This window comes from Pagrus pagrus, assembly GCF_965226575.1.
Source record: "Pagrus pagrus genome assembly, chromosome: 20".
NCBI classification, from domain to species: Eukaryota; Metazoa; Chordata; class Actinopteri; order Spariformes; family Sparidae; genus Pagrus; species Pagrus pagrus.
The window spans coordinates 20754169-20771025 of NC_140207.1; the positions used below are offsets into that span (position 1 = coordinate 20754169).

Consider the following 16857-nt stretch of genomic DNA (forward strand, 5'->3'; position numbering starts at 1 on the left):
GTGGATGAAACAAAAAACAAGCCTCTAGTTTTCTAGTGCCTTTGGTTCATTTAGAAGACAGTGGAGGATATATTTCTGTTAGTATCTGTCTGGCTTTCCTGTTTCTGCTTTCTGGTGGCAAATGCATGAAACAGTACCACCAATCTGGTTCCCAAGAGGTAGAAGAGAGTTCAGAGTTGGTTAGTGGTGGCGTCAGGCTTCAGTCTTTCCCTCTGGTTCTGGCACCGCGATTGGGGCTTCTCACTGTGCTAATAGGCAGTGGGTCCAAACCCACAACTGATAGGAAGATGGATAAAAACCCAAAGGAGGGGCAGGAGAAGAACCGCTGTGCAGCATTGATTGGAGCTCTCACTAAGTCAGCATGGGAGCAATAACATGCTTTGCCACTGATCTGATCCATGAGTCATGTTGAAGTCATAATGAAAGGTAAGAGGAATGCAAAACACGACAAAAACAAGCACAGTACACAGTTAAATATACATACATGTACATGAGCTTCCACAGACTCTTTCTCACACACTCGCTGACGAATGACTCTGATTGCTTCTCAGGCCAGGTTTAGGGTTAGGGTTTGTGAACATGCCAGGTTTATCTATATAACGTTGTTCTAAGTGCTATATCATAGGCAAATGGACTCCCAAGAGTCCTTAACGACTCTGTAAGGATACTCCCACGCAGGGTTTAAAGCCTGCAACCCTCCTCCAGTTATTTAGATCTGAAAAAGCTTCTAGAATGATAGGTGAAACGTCTTCAACCTTCAACAATATATAATGTTGTATTTGCCTGTGTGAGGAGCTGGTGAGGACGAGGATGGATGATACAGGCCATGGATTAATTGGAATTGCGTTCATGGGTTTGTCGGGGGACTGTGACAAACCAACCATTTGATCGCCACCACCCAAGAATTAGGCCAAAGAGGAAATCTTCAAATTGAGGAAATTAGCAGTAATTTTCCCCCAAAATGCCCCTGCTTTGGTAATCCAGTAAGCAGCCGAGGCCTCAGGGAAGACCAGAGAAGACAGAGATCTGCCTCTGAGAAAGGTAGGTGCAGCGCTGGAAAGGGATAAAAAATACAGGGAAGAAAGGTATGGTAAGATTAGAATGGGATGGAGAGGACTCACATGAGGCTGAACATCCAATAAGCACACTTTGTTCTTGGAGAGGACGGAGCGTATCGAGTCTAAACTTGTCCCGTAGTAATTCCCTTTGTACTCGCCATACTCGATGAACCTGACAGGTGAGATGGAAAGAGATTGAGAAGAGATAAATAGATTGTTGAGCACTTTTTTGTGATGAGTCTCATGCAGGGATTAGTATCTAATGCAACACTAATGTCCCTTTGGAGTAACATCAGAATCTTGTCCTAATCTGGTCCACTGCGTCAGCACACTCCTGAGATTCATCTGAGAAAAAAATGATATATATAAATCCTACAAATCCACAGAGGCAGGAGGATTACTCTTTCAACCGCTGACAGATCTGAAGATAGTATTTTCTTGCACAATTTAAAAACCAGACGTTTTGGCCCAGCATGTTTTTATATAATCTCCTGTGCTACCCTTTCAATCAGTAACACCTGTTTGTTCCAGAAAGACCACAAAGCCCCTGAATGCCAACACTTTCCCTTCTTTAATCCACAAGGATTTTGAGCTGCACGGACACAAGCAAACAAACACTTTTCCGCCAGATAATCTCCCCCTTTCACACCGATCAGCTGTCATGAAATAAAAAAAGCCACGAGTGTATTTTTAGCTGGAAACAAGAAGGAAAAAGGCAGCGAAGTGAGTGCAGCTACTAGGACTGCGTGGTATGCTCCCGGTCTGCTCATGATGCGTGTTGGACAAAATGACTGCCTGAGTGTGACTGATGCCATGTAAAAAGACATTTTTATGGTAATTGCCCATGTAAGAAAGTTTTACTGAGCATTTTTTATTAAAAAGTGAGACTTTAGTTTCAAACAATCATGGGAAAATTAATTTAAGAGCTTACAGTAGCCTGTGTTTAAAAACTCATACCTTGCAGCAAGCTCTGCTGTTTATTGTCAGAGGAGAAGGTATATAGATTAGAGGAAAGGCATGCCAGTAGACGTTCGGCTATATTGAGATAATGGATTGTTGCCATTTTGACACAGAACAAGGCTTCCCTTGGGAAAGTTGTTCAAGCTAAACGCACGTTGTTGTGGCCTCAATTCCGCACCCTTTTATTTCTGCGCATTGTTTCTGTTGCATGCAATGAGGCATAACACAAACAAGATCATCTCACTCCTTGTCTACTTTCCTGCCTTGTAATTTCAGCGTGGAGTGTCCCACGCATCCATCCCACATCACAGCTCTGTCACTCACCCCTCCGACTCACTGAAAAACATTGCATGCCTCGACCTCCACCGCAACATGGCCTAAATATACAGCCCCCCTTTCCCTTCTCCTCTCTGCATGCTCTGACACTCTATATGCACTCACCACCACAGGCTTTCCTCTGTGTCATAGGGAGTGTGTGTGTGTTTGCGTGAGTAAATGTTTTGCATGTGCACCCTACAGTATACCCCACCCCCGCTTCCGGCTTGTGTGAAACCAGCAGAGAGGCATCAATCATTCTTATGACTATTACAACTTGCATTTCAATTTGTTGGCCACAAATGTCAAGGCGGGCCGTGGTGTGGCATTCAGAGAGAGTGCCTGAGGAAAGGCAGAGGCAGAGACAAGAGACCTCGGGGCCACTGTCTGGAGATCCGTTACCAAAACAGGGCCTGGCCCTGTCAACACCAGCTCACACTCAGTTACAGAGAAACACAGACGACAGCAGGGAGGATGTGTTTGAGCAGTGGCAGCAAGTGCCGAACCAGTCAGACTGCTGCTTTCCCTGCTGCACTGTCTCCCAGTGGAGCAGAGCACAGATAGAGAGGGATTCTGTTGTTTTCATTAGGGTGAGGAGTTTCAAATATCACATACTTTGAACACAGTTATTTTCATTCATCTTTGTAATAGCTAGAAACTACTATAAACATTGTATAAATAACTGAAATGATTAAATTCCTTCAAATATGATCAGGGCTCAGAGATTAGCCTGTTAAGGTCAGACACTACAGGAAAAAACACCATTTATTTTGTTAATCTTTAGATTTTTGGCAATTCTGACTCCATAACATGAACTCTTCAGACTAGTGGAAAGAAAATTAGCACATTAGATTAGATCATTTGTGTGAGATAATATAATAATCAATTGTTGGTTTAACTAATTATTATAGCAAAAATGACATGTTGCAGGTATTTTACAAAAAAACCAAAATAATTTGAAAATAGTCATAATTTCTTATATTTCAAGGATAAATTAGGGGATAGTTCCATCAGTGGAAACAATTTACATGTTAATTGAGCGTGAATGGAAAATGGGTCACATGAAGTTACACGTTTTAACAATAAGCATCATATTATCGGAGAGTTGTGGATGTTTAAATGAAATGACCCTATAGCATTTGTGTGATGTATGAGTTGTGTGGTTTTTAAGCAGCAGCTGGAACACAGTGGGGGCTGCACGGAGATTAACACATCAAGATGTCAGAAGATGAATGTTTTAAATAAAATAACAACTCTTTTCACTTCATACTTAAACTTAATTCTCCTAATACCATGCCTTGTTGCTTTTAAAAATTGAACATTTTGAGTAATTTTTGTTTATTAATGTGACTTAAAATTCTTACTTCAGAAAAGCAGGATTATAGTACCCAAGTGAGAAATAACACAGGATATTTTAGGATGAAAAACTCTTGAAACTAATGAATGTGTTTTGGAAACGGATAGAAATCTAATAAAACATTTTCGTCTGTTTTAAATCAAGTCATATTAAGGTAGAGGACTCCATAATAGAAAAGAAAAATACTTGATAAAATGGATATACTTGTTACTATGTGATCTTAATTAGAACTGGAAAATGTAGAGCAAGGAAGAAAGCTAAAATAAATTCTTAACTCACATGAGTTACTACAACATATGGAAGAAGAGTTGTTTAATCTGATTTTCATGTTTTAACTTTGCTGTGTGCACCTCATCTTAACTGGAACTGCCTTCTTCACAACATGCTGCAGAGGCAGGTTTTACATTCATGACATCATGAGTGTCTGTAGTCGGTGTTCACTGTTTAAAGTTAATGTTAATCTCAAAGTTTAACAGTGTGTTGGGTGTTTTTTCATTTTTCCTTCCGCAGTGCCTACTTGTTGTTGTGGATATCCGTCTCAAAGAGGTGTTTGGAAATGAAGTGGTACTCCACGCCGTCGGTCTCCTGGTTCCTCTTGGCCCGACTGGTGTCTGGAAGAGAGGAGAGGAGAAGTTGTGATTACCTCAAACCCAGACTGTCTGACTCACTGTTGGGGCTGAAAGCATCTGAAGTGAGCCCCTTATTAACATCGCTGGAAGTCTGAAACACAGCATGTGGGCCGTGCCAACCCTTGTATATATTATTGTGTAATAGCACTATAAAATACACAACCTGTAGTGCTGCAGCACTAAACTCAGACACTTTACTGACATTCAGCAGAGGTTTACTGTGTCTTATTAAATTTGTCTCTTGTAATGTGGCTGCAAAGCTTGTAGAAACAGAAGCCTGAGCATTAGCCGCCAGTGTTAGCCGCTGTAAGGTAATTGAGTTTGGGAGCTCTCATTAACATCAAGTCTCTACATTTACTTGGCCATAAACCATAAAGCCTCATTGTAAAATGGGCGGTAGGGGCGGCACGTGGAGGGAACGTGAGCACACAGCGCTGGTGGATTTGTAAGGGTCAAGGGGTCGACTCACACTCCGGCTCGTTTCGGGAGTGCTTCAAAGGTCAGAGGGGAGAGTTGTACGCCTGTCACACACTTCGACCAGCTCCAAAACAAACTATTAAACTTTTATCACCTGCAACCAAAAGTGCCAAGTTCTGCTCTACTCTCCTCTGGGTTGTTCTTTTCGTCAGCATGTGTTGAGGCTGTGCCCTGGTAGTGGACCAGTGCCTTTCCTTTATACGGTCCAGACTGATCTACAGGGTTCATGGAAAACCAGTGGTGTGATTTATACAACGTGTCACTCGCTTGAGAAGGAGAGACAGCCATAAATCCAACTGTGGTGAAGAAGACACTGAGGAAGATCAATGACTTTCTGTCATCAGCCACAGACAACAGTCGGAAAAACACGAGGGCAAGGCCAAAACAGCCTTGTCACAAGATAACATATACTTATACCTCCCATTCAGACATGTGGAGGAGAAAGTGCCAACAGCCTGTCGGTAGTCAGACCAACACCATCCACCATGCCTTATTTTGGCGTCTGTTTTGTGGCGCAGAAAATAATTACAGTGCAACAAAAGAATGTGCATCCGTTCAATCCCAAATCATGGAAAATATCAGTAAACTTGGACAGGAATCAAAATGTTTAACCCCCTACTCTAATGGCTTATTTTAATGCTCCTTGTGTTTCGTAGACGGCTGGTTTACATTTTACAGCGACAAGCACAGAGAGAAAGAGAGAAAAAAAAATCTTAACCAGGGCCACAAGCCGGTGGTCTCCAAAGCTCTGGTTTTCAAATTAACAAAAAGGGGTAACATTTTTGGGCTTAATCTGAAACAACAGCAAGTGTTAAACACATCCATGTGTCCATTGGCAGCAATCAAACATTAAAAAAGAGGGAGACGAGATACTTTTCCGAGTCTCTTTCCTCTCAATGAGAGCCAGGACTTGTGCCATATGTCTTCTATATGGGTCAGAATTAGAATGTCTGGGCTCTATTAAAACACAGCATCACAGGTCACATTTGAGAACAATTAACATGCCTTGTGGAAATAAAGGCCCCACTGATGGGATTTTAATACCAGGGACATTTCAAGTGTCAGACTCAACCTGGACACATCCATTATGCCACACAGCATGTAACAAACACAGCAGAATTATCAGCAGTCGTCACATTTCCTCAAACGCGTGTTGCAGTTTCCCTCTAAGCCCCAGACGGTAACTATGCAATTGCTAATGCCACTGCCCTGTTTAAATTCATAAATCAAAAAGATTTATTTGTCCCAACACGTTGGCTTTGGGACATCAGGACTGCAAAAAACTGAAAAAGCTCGCAGTTTGCAGCAGAGCTGGAAGGCATTCAGAATTATGGTGAGCTGTTGTTGGGTCCTTATACGAGAGAAAAAGGGAGGAGGCAGCAGGGGAAAAAAGACAGAAAAAGACAGAAAGAAAGCGAGAAATAAACTGAGAAAAAAAGGAGGCTGGGTAGCTCGGTGCCAACTGCTGAAGCAGTGGAATGGCATGTCTTCAGGAGGCAGAAAAACGCAGTTTCTTCAATCATTGGGAGCTTGTCAGGCAGACTGTGAAAAGCTGACAATTGCAGAGGAGGAGAAACAAGCGCCTGGGCCTTGCTGCCTAAGAGCTAATACTTACTGCCTTTGGGTGTGTGTGTGTCAGACTGGACCTTCATGGGTCAGACAGCACAAAACCTCTCACACACTGTAAAAACTAAACTGGATCAAGAGAGCTAAACATCCTTAACCTAAAGTGATTGTTTTGATTTGTTGCAAAAAAAAAAAAAAAAAAAGAACTCACAGGGTGCACTGGGGTGCTGTGCAGTGGGAATTTGATCTGGCACCCTGAGTGCTTACATTTCTCCAACAATGTTTTTACAATGTGTTTGTCGTCAGGGACAGATTTAAGAGAGGCAACTTGGGCACTAACAGAATCGAGGTAACTTATCCCCATGACAACACAGCTGTGGTTTCAGTTTGAGAAGGGTCCTTTCTCCAGACAACAGCTTCTTTTTCTTCTTTTTCTTTTTGAAGATTTGTTTGGGGCATTTTTGCCTTTAATCGGAAATGGACAGAAGCAGACAGGTGATAGGGGAAAGAAAGGAGTTGCAGCCAAGGCTGCCAACTGGAATTGAACTAGTAATGACTGTGACAATGCTGCCATGCAGCATGCCCTTTAAACATTCAGCTACCAAAACACTGTAAACAGCAGCTTCTTCTTCTTGTTTGCTTATTTCACCTCTCTGAGGATCTTGATTGTTACAGTAAGTGAGGTTACATCAGTTACTCTAAGATTCCACTGGATGCATGTGCGCTGCGTTCCAGCTCCGGTATGGTTTTGCTCTGTCATCCGTCGTCCGTCAACCCCTACCGGCTCCGTTTTGAGTCCGAGGAGTTTCTGTGATAATTTCATTATCACGCACGACCGCAGTTATATGTATGTGTCATAAACACAACAACACAAAGTGTTCCCAACCGAAGAATAATAATAAGTGCTTGGATTGGTCTCTTTTTTGAGATTTTTGTGCTGGCGTCAACACGGAGTGTTTTATTATGAATATTAACTGGATGTTATGTTGTTGTTTCGGTGTGTGACTTCCTGTCTGCTCTATGCTAAATTCGGCTGAACTATTGCATCGTGCTCCAGCATCCGGCAGAAATAGAAGCTCTGCACATCAGCTCTGGAAGGGTCCGGACTGCCAGAGCTGGGACGGAACAGATACGCAATGCAGCGGAGCCAGTGGAAGTAAACACATAGACTATAGTGAAACCTATTAGCTCTGCTGCCGTGGCGGAGCTGTGACATGAGCGGAGCCGGACCGGACAGGTGTCTGGTGGAATTTAGCCGTTACACTGAAAGCTCACTGACAGCAAAACATGTTTGTTTCCTGTCCATATATCTACTCACTATCAATATAAAAGCAAAAATGCCAAAAACTAAAATTTTAAAAAACTTAGAAAAAAAAGAATTTATTTTAACTTACTTACTTGCTCTACATTTTTCAGTTCTAATTAAGATCACATAGAGAAAATATATAGAATAAGAGCATAAATGCATGAAATGGCACATTTTGGTTATGGTACAACTGATTCCCAGACTGAGCAAAATTGTATGAAAAATATACCTTATCAAACCTTTTTAAACAATTTACAATCCTGTCATCATGCAGTGCAATCTAAAATCTTTTTATTGTAAATTGTTCTGTTGTGCTATATGCACTTGCACTGTTTAAAAAACGACATTTGAAAAAATTGTCTGTGAGAAAGAAAAAAAAAGAAAGACAGACGAGGAAAGGAAATACTGGAAGACTAATGGAATTTACTGGACAATGCTCAACTGATGTTGGATTTGACCACAGACAGGGATTGACCTAATGTCAGAGGAGTGAACTTACGTGGGATGGTTACACTGAAGTGCTGGGGGTCTGTGACCAACAGTTTCCTCTTGAGCTCATTCAAGCCGACACCTGTGGGTCCTGCACAGACAAAAACAAGCGAGAACAGCATGACAATGACAGAAGTCACAGAATATATCAAGACGTCTCTGCAATCAGATAAGACAGCGATGCTACCGATCAGAATGTTTTTCCCTCTTCATTTAATGTAGAAAAGGAAAAGTCAACACTAATGTGACAGTGTTACCTGGCATAAGACAATCCGAATGAACATGAGTAAGTATGCATCGCAAAACAGATTTTACAAATGATGTTATAATCACATATACTAAACTGAATTATTTTTCATCATCATACAATATGCAAATTAACATACAGTTTTACTAAAATATAAAAGAAATTGAGTGTTTTATTTCCGTAAACTTGAGGGACTAAAGCAGATTAAAAAAAATACTGTTTATAGGTGAATGTCATTGGTCAAAACGTTATTTGGTCAAAATTGAAGCTCGGCGGCCGAGATATCCCGACTTTCAGTCCACAGTATGGGTCAAGCTCCAAAAATACTTGATCCTCCTATTCCCATAATACAACTTGCCAGCATCTTTCATCAGACCCTCCCTGACATCATCTGGTTTGCTTTTTCAGACCTTTGAAAGCTCCAGTCAGAGCAGCAGAAGACAAACAATTTACTTTTGTTTTTGGACAGGTTGAGCACAACTGATCATGAGTTACTGTAATTCAACTTGATGTTTAAAATTGGTGGAGACCCTTGAAACAAAAGTAAATCATATATATTTGATTAAACCCTTAAAAGAACATTTTAATATTCAACTATTTTGATAATCAAAAAAATGTCAAACATTTGTTGGTTCCTGCGTCTTGAAAAGAAGAGTCTTTTGCTTTTAGACTGTTAGTTGGACAAAAGAAGCAATCTGAGAACGTCACTTTGCACTCTGGGAAATTGTGATGAGTATTTTTTTTTTCCTCAGTTTTTTAATTTCTCATTTTATTCATTTCAATCAAACAGTTCTTTATCTGTTTTCTTACCTCTTGTCTGTCTCTGTTCAGATGCAATGTAAATTTTCCTACTGGCATCAATACAGTTTCTATCTTTTCTGATCTTAACTCTACTTTCTATTACAGCGCCTATGCTTACTGTACTTCCAGACCAGTGTCACTGTTTATTCTGAAAGAAATGGGAAGTCTTTCAGTGTTTCTTTTACATAACATTAAATCGATTTGCCACAGTGCAAATTTAATTTCTATCAACCCAGCCTTTCGTGCAAATATAACTGATTTATATGACAATGCAAGAGAAATTCTACATTTGCAGTCAGTTTTTCACCAGTTCCACACTTTAGCTTGACAAAACATTCATCTCCCAATATACTGTGGGTATACAGTAGAGGTAAGGAAGCATTTTCCCGTATTGTCACAAGTCATCTGGATTTTGCATCCCATCCCAAGTGGGAAAACTGAGGCAACGAGTTGGAGAGGAGAAGACAGGAGAGACTATTGGAGTACTGACTGTTAATTCTTCTGTGGCTCCAAAAGCTGAGCATCCTTCCCGCATTAAAGAGCCAACTGCCCAACAAGTCGAGATGGGAAAGTTCGATCGAAAAAAATTATTTTATTCTGATATTAAAGAACACACGCAGCGTCGGAAACTGTTTTGAACAGACATCATAACGTGCAGTTTGTAGAGGACATCATAATTTCATGTCAAATTAGCTAATTAGTTAGCATCTGTAGATGCAGAGGTATAGATGTTTATTTTTTCACTTTTTGTTTAAATCTAATGCCCTTTTTTACACTGGTTTTGGTTTGGTGTTAGTCTTTTACAGTTTTGGCCTCTGTCTCGTCCTCATTTCTGAAAGCCAATTCTCCAGTATTTTGGTGCTTGTTACCAGGGTACTACATCATCCTAATTTGAAGCGAATGGCACCAATGTCTTCAACAAACTGGACAAGAAATCAGTTATGGAGTTACAAGTGCATGGCTCAATGTTTCAGTGTTCCACCACAGCTCTGCAGTGTGTGGACAGTCAGAGACGGCGCTTGATCCTGGCTCGAGATTCCTCACATGCCTGACGTTCTGGGCAGGCACTACAATCGCATCAAACCCTATTGGAAATTCGTTTCTCCAGGCAAATGTGTTTAGCAGGCCAGTCCTCTAAAACAAACAGACAATGAGTTCACTCAGCAATGCGGATTAGGTGGAAAGAGAGTCAGAGAGAGAGAAAAAATGTGGAAAAAGACAAGCTCTGTAATCCTAAGAGAAAGAGTGCTCCTGTTTCCTCACATGCTATCTGGGCCGTTCCTCTACATTTGATCTGGTGTGAAGGAAGAAGGTTTTCAAGAGATCCCCAACTTGATAAATAGGTGTGTACAACAAGGCTCTTTAAAGCATAATCTCTGAACACTGGCAGCCTTCACACAGAGACAAATTCACACCCTGTGCTTTCCCTTTACTTCTGCACCCAGCAACACATGGTTTGCGTCCTATTGTGTGACTGCTGAAAGTGATAAAAGCTGTTTCCTCAGCACACTCACACACTCTACTATGAATTCAAAAAGAGTAAAAAAAATAATAAAAAAAAAATAGAGAAAAATACCTTGACCCTCTTTGGACAGATGGCGCAAGGCATTCTGTGGTTACCGTTTCGCATAAACAAGCACATGGCCGACATGAAGACAGCAATCAATCTTTCGAGAGTTTTTCAGTGAGGAGAAAACAGTCAGAGAACCTGGGGGTTGAGAGCTGCTGATTTATTGAGATGAGGAAATGGAGTTCATTTTGAATTTGTTTCGGGAGTGCAGTAAGGAATGCAGCAGTACTGTTTGAACAAGGCTGTGCACCAATGTTGTTGTAGGTGCTGATGATGGCGGAGGGTGGTAATAGAGGCTCTTTTATGAGCCTTATCACAGCGGTGCAGACAGTCCTCCCAGCAGGCCACAAACCTCCACACAAGCGTGTTTGCTTGAGTCTGAACGTGGATATCGAGGTCCGGGCACCGGGGACCAACAGAGTCATTTGTGCTACCCTTGGTATGACTAACGGCCCCACTTCTGCATGCCCATAAAACCATTTTCACCTTGTACATCGCTCCCTTGCTTGCCACTTGTGATATCAATGATGCATGGCAGCAGGCCTTCATCAGAATACCTCAGGTGGCGATTAAAGCTTATTCCAGCTGCACCACAGCCTGCCAAGGGGGCCCAACAGGCCCACCACCAGGTCTTTTACAAGCAGAAGCAGTGCCCTGTGGTCCTGTTCCACCGTCTGACCTTAAACGTGCCACTTCTTTGTGCATTGTTTGTTTCAAACAATGCCCCAATACAGCAGCAACATTATAAATCTGAATGCCACAATAAAAAAAGCCCAACTCGTCTAAATTTTTTGGACTACGCTGCAGTATTTACATTGTGTTTATGTGATTTCTCTGCCTCCGTTTGTCTCTCTCGCTGGCCCTCTTGTGGCACCCCTGGCCTTGCAGATTGCTGTGCTAGTAAAAGTGTCAGACTTCATTACAGCACTCATTAGAGAAGTTGCCTTTAATATCGCAAGCTTAATAACTTCCAGGCCAAGCACGGAGCACATCGCATTGCAGTTTGTGCCGACAGGCCGAGGCTAGGCCCAATGAGGCCCAGCTCTGGGCTCCAGAGCCTTAACCCAGCCTCAAACCTCCCTGCCTGCCTCACATTCAGGGCATGGTGTATTACAGCACTACACACTGAGCTGGCTGCGCTGCTACCATGTTTTAAAGGATGACAGTGGTGTAATGTGGTAACCACGGGTCATTTACAATGCACTGCTACTACATTTTCAACATGAGGGGAGTCTTTAAATAGTGTTTTAATGTTATATATTCGGATACCACAAACATTAATTTGGGTGTCAGTGTAATTAAAACATGTTGGGGTTAAAGCCCAAACAAAAAACGTTCAATTCATCAAATTCTTTCTGTAAGTTCAGTGTGTCACGTTACAAGGAAATGTGGAAATCAAAACCCCTTTTTGTCAGGTTAAATAATCATGTTTCTTTCAAAACCATCAGCGGTTTAGTCACTATGCATGCAGTATGTAAAAATTCATTTTCATTGGCTGTCTGATTTAAAATGTATAAAGACAAAGGTAATCATCTTGAGTTGTCTTTGAAACTGATCTCAGACTATGTGCTGCATGTATGTGCGAGAGGAGGGCAGCAGGTCATTCATTAGTGGGTACTGTGGACCTGTGCGTCTACATTAATGAAGAAACGCCTCGAGGCATTCCTGAAAAGATTTCTCCATCTGATAAAGGCTGCCAATGGGCTGTAGTAAGAACAAGTCGTGTGGACAGTTGTCTCTTTTTAACCTTTTTAAACCAAAAACACAAGAGCAGAATTGTAACTAATGGATTTTTGTGTGTTTATCTGGTCTAACATAAGCTACAGGCATTAGCATGTTGGGCTAACTAGATTTCTGCCTCCTATAGTAAACAGGCTATTTCCAGTGCCAAGCAGAATATCATTAGCTGGCTATGGTATTATGAGGGGTGACAAACTTACGTTAGAAAAGAAAAAGCCTTTTCACCACCAGCACATCCACAGCGTAGTATCTCCCAACTTTTTTGGAAGCTAACCTGGATGCTAACAGAGCAGCTAGCTACAGCTTATAAAATATGCTGGTGATAACTGTCACAATTTCAGCCATCAAGATCAATAATCAGAGACTAGAAATGTAAACCCTGCCTTTGTCTTCATCTGAAATCAAGGAACCCATTGTTTCAAAATCTACTAAGAATTTTGAGTGGTAAATTTGTATTATAGTAAACTGGATATGTGGCATGAAAGGTCAATTGCTGGGATTGAAAAAGTCTGAGGCTAGGGAAGCTGTGTGAACATTTGCAGCACAGACTCATAACTAAGACTGAGTTTTTCTTGCTTTTATAGATTCACTGAAGCGCAGACACTTTTAGTGGAAAGTGATGAAAACACACATCCTTACATTGAGAAAAAAAGTGTTGCACCCCTGAACAGAGAAACACAAGAGAATTCACAGAGAAAAGATTTTTAATAAGAAAAATCAAGAGACTCCGGGGAGAGGAAGAGGGAGGGAGGCTGAGAAACATAAAGCAGATCTTTCCTTGGCCCTCCACTTCGTTATGTGTGAAATCGTCCATGGGTTGTCCTCCAAATTATGGAAGTTAATTGAAAATATTTACATTAGCATGACAGGTGGGAGAGGTTCAGCATCCTCTGTGTAAGGCTGTGTCATGCTGGCAGGAAAATGCACTCACTAATTAGCGACACATCTGATGAAGTCCATGCTCTGTGTGGTGTGTTTAAGTGAATGAAGGCCTGGTCAATCAGACCAGGAGCACACCTCTGCACAGAGCATGTGTGAGAAAAAAAAAGAGAAGACCTTGAGACACTGTTTGGCAGTGGTTTTGATTTCTAGATTAACTGCACAAATGTTTTAAAAACTGCTGTTGGGACATCTGAAATAAAAAGATGAAGACTGGAACAGACTTGTGTGTTCCCATTCCTTGATGACTGAATATTGGTTGGAAGAAATCACACTGAAAAGTTGGAGAATGTTTTGTTTCAACTGTGTCTGGGACATTCTTGTCAATTTTTGTTACAAGTAACAACCCTACAAAGAAAAAAATGTGGAAAAACCTAGTACTCACTGATGGTACAGTTTGAGCCTAAGCAAGATTTAAGTCTTTACTGTTGCACCTGGCTTAGCATATTGTTCCACCACTTGCTGGCATCGCTCGTCTTCTAACCACAAACACAGAATGAGAAACCACTAAATTCATTTCAAGACCTTGGCACATTGTAAAGGTCTTTGTAGGGCTTTGTAACACGTGCTCCTCCAGGCAAGTGTTAACAATTCCATTGGCTCGAAAAAAAATTGAAAGGACATTGAGAGTGAGGTGCTGTAAATGAAAGTACTAAATGTGACTGATTAATATTAGGTCTGCTGCGTCGATTCCACTGAGTGCTAAAAGTCAAAATTAATGAGGCTCAGGATGACTACCAGCGAGTCCCCGCGTTGGGATGCTCATTTCTGGGTTGGGGGTCGTGGGAGGGCAAGGCCAAGCCACCTGGGGCTTTTGGAGCTGCAGAACTCTGAGTCACATAGTTGTTCCTGTGATCTGTACGTGTCACCCCTCAAACTCAAATATGAAGTCTTAGGTAAGCAATGACATCAGAGTTTGACAACAATGGCATTTTTTGATAAGGTTTTTTGTTCTCTACTCACCTACGATGATCACCAGTCTGTGTTTGGCTCCACTCTGCCTGCGGTACGATGTGACCTCCTCATACGTTGGCACGTCAGCCATATCATACATTTCACTCTTCTTACACTCGTACATGGACTTGTTGGTCTTTTTGTCTCTCCTGCTGAGACGAAAGCTTCTCCTGAACCCAGCTGGAGGTCGAGATGATACGACAGAGGAAGGGAGAGAAGACAGAAACACGTGAATCTCAATTCGACAAAGAAAATAAGGTTTCTGTCGGTGTCTACATTCAGACACGAGTGTATGCACACTTAAACCTGCAGCTGTGCAATTCGATTTATGGTCAATTCAGTGTCTTGGCAAACACCTCCACAGCTCCATGTCCAATACCTCATATTGCATTGTGCAGCTTGGTTTTATGAAAGCTGTCTTTGCTGTAGGTGAAAGCAGAACAGAGTAGCACTCGGCCAGTTTCCCTGGATATCACACTAAAACGCTTGAGTCACATTTTCCCCTGGTGACATGTAATGCATTTTAATTTTCTTCTTCTGTGGACAGGATACACATACCTCTCGGAGAAGGTTAGGAGGTCTTTAATCAAGCTATGAGAGACTAATCCCTGTCTATTTTACATATGTCTTGATTCTTATGGTCTCTTAACACACAGTACATAAATTCTGCCACAACGGATTTGTCAATCAAAACAAAACAAAAGATGGTAGTAGCGTGGGTTCATGGGAGTTGCTGATGAAAACAGTCCTCGGACTCAGGCAGAAAAGTTCACAGACAGGGTAAAAAGTTGTATTCACATTATGTTTAGTCTTGTTTGCTGACTTCCTTCCTCATTCTCTGATTTTCTCAAGGAAGTTATAGCAACAGGCAATATAAGTTTTATTGTTATCATGATATGAGACTCACATCATCTTAAATTTAAGATATCCTTATATTGTGATATGTCAGAAGAATTGTCTTTTCTTGGTTATAAAGGCTGCATTACAGTAAAGTGGTGTAATTTTCTGAACTTACCAGACTGTTCTACTTGTTCTAATACTTGTCTTTACCCACTAAGTCAGTGTATCCACATTACTGATGAAAGATCTCATTGTGTTAATATTTTGTGAAAGTACCAATATACAATATTGTTGTAATATCAATATTAAGGTATTTGGTCAAAAATATCTTGCTATTTGATTTTGTTGCCTAGTATTACCTAGTATTTTCCTGGTATTTTTGTGTGCTTTGAGGAGATTCCAAAATTTCAAGATAAATTTTGTGCATCACGATGTAGCTTAAAAATATTGCAATCCTATTTAGCTAAATTATGCTATTTTTCTCTTTAGGGATATACTAAAACCAAGGATGCCCTTTTTTTCTGCAAAAAGGAAAACATTTTTTTTGTCTGAACATTGTAGCAATGATCCTTGTGTTAGATCCAGGTTGAGGAGGTTAATGCACATATGTTGCATTTTATATCTTAATGCCAGATTTCTGCTAAGACTTCATTGTGTGAAATGGAAGAAACTTGATGTTCTTCTCGTGTAATTGTCTGCTACAGGATGTGAATTTACTGCTAGTTGGTTATTGGCCGTTCACATAACTGTCAGGCTATGATTTGCAAGTCATTCACATTGCAATTTTAGATAGCGGTGTGGTATGTGTGTGCCGATGCATGTGTGTATATTTTAGTGTTCTTTGGATGGCCATACGGGTCATTTCACAACGGCTGTCATCTTTGATTGGTTTATGATGTGCGCCCTGTCCTCAGACTGCCATCACAAGTGAATACAAGAGTATGCACACCTTGTTCTGATAATCTATGAAAGTATCAAAGGGAGACATTTAGCCCTAATTTGAGGACCACGGCTGCATGCATATATATATGTGTGTATATATATATATATATATATATATATATATATATATATATATATGACAGATGTTGGTTGAAAGTAGAAGTAGATAATTCTCCAGAACACAGGATGTCTAATAGCCTATTTCTGCATACAGTCATGAGTTGTTTTCAGCCTTCTCTTTCATTATTTCATTGTTTTTAATTAGTAATTAATGAACTCAAGGATTTGATGCCAGGGTGCAATTAAGGCAGCATGACATTTATGGAGTAAAAAAAGAATCAGGAGTTGAAACAACTCCTGATACCCGCCCCTCAATACTTTCCACAACATTTTGAAAAAACTGTGGGGCTGTGCAGACAAGCAGCAAAGAGAAAGAGTCTGCATTCCTGTCAGCTTGTTCTTTTCCAAACAGTCTCTTAATCAGGGATGGAGCTACGGACCTCTGCTGAGTTACAAATGAAACACACTGTAAGTCATCGGAGCAGAATAATAATATTTTTGCATGGGCTTGTGTATACGTATGAGCGTGCACATGTGGCCGAGTACTGAATATAGTATTACATTGAACATTTAGGGCAGACTTAGTTCCACTGTGGGCAACTTGTGG

The 16857-nt window shown here is 41.0% G+C and overlaps 1 protein-coding gene across 2 annotated transcripts in view; it reads right to left on the reverse strand.

Moving 5' to 3' along the window:
* mpp7a (MAGUK p55 scaffold protein 7a) overlaps positions 1 to 16857 on the reverse strand; it is a 147664-nt gene that overhangs the window by 10094 nt on the left and 120713 nt on the right. For both annotated transcript variants that reach the window (XM_084340178.1, XM_084340179.1), the window contains 4 exons: positions 14418 to 14588; positions 8168 to 8248; positions 4208 to 4301; positions 1122 to 1230 (listed from right to left, as the gene is read on the reverse strand). In XM_084340178.1, coding sequence (XP_084196304.1) covers positions 1122 to 1230; positions 4208 to 4301; positions 8168 to 8248; positions 14418 to 14588 — 455 coding nt within the window. The remainder of the gene's footprint in view (positions 1 to 1121; positions 1231 to 4207; positions 4302 to 8167; positions 8249 to 14417; positions 14589 to 16857) is intronic.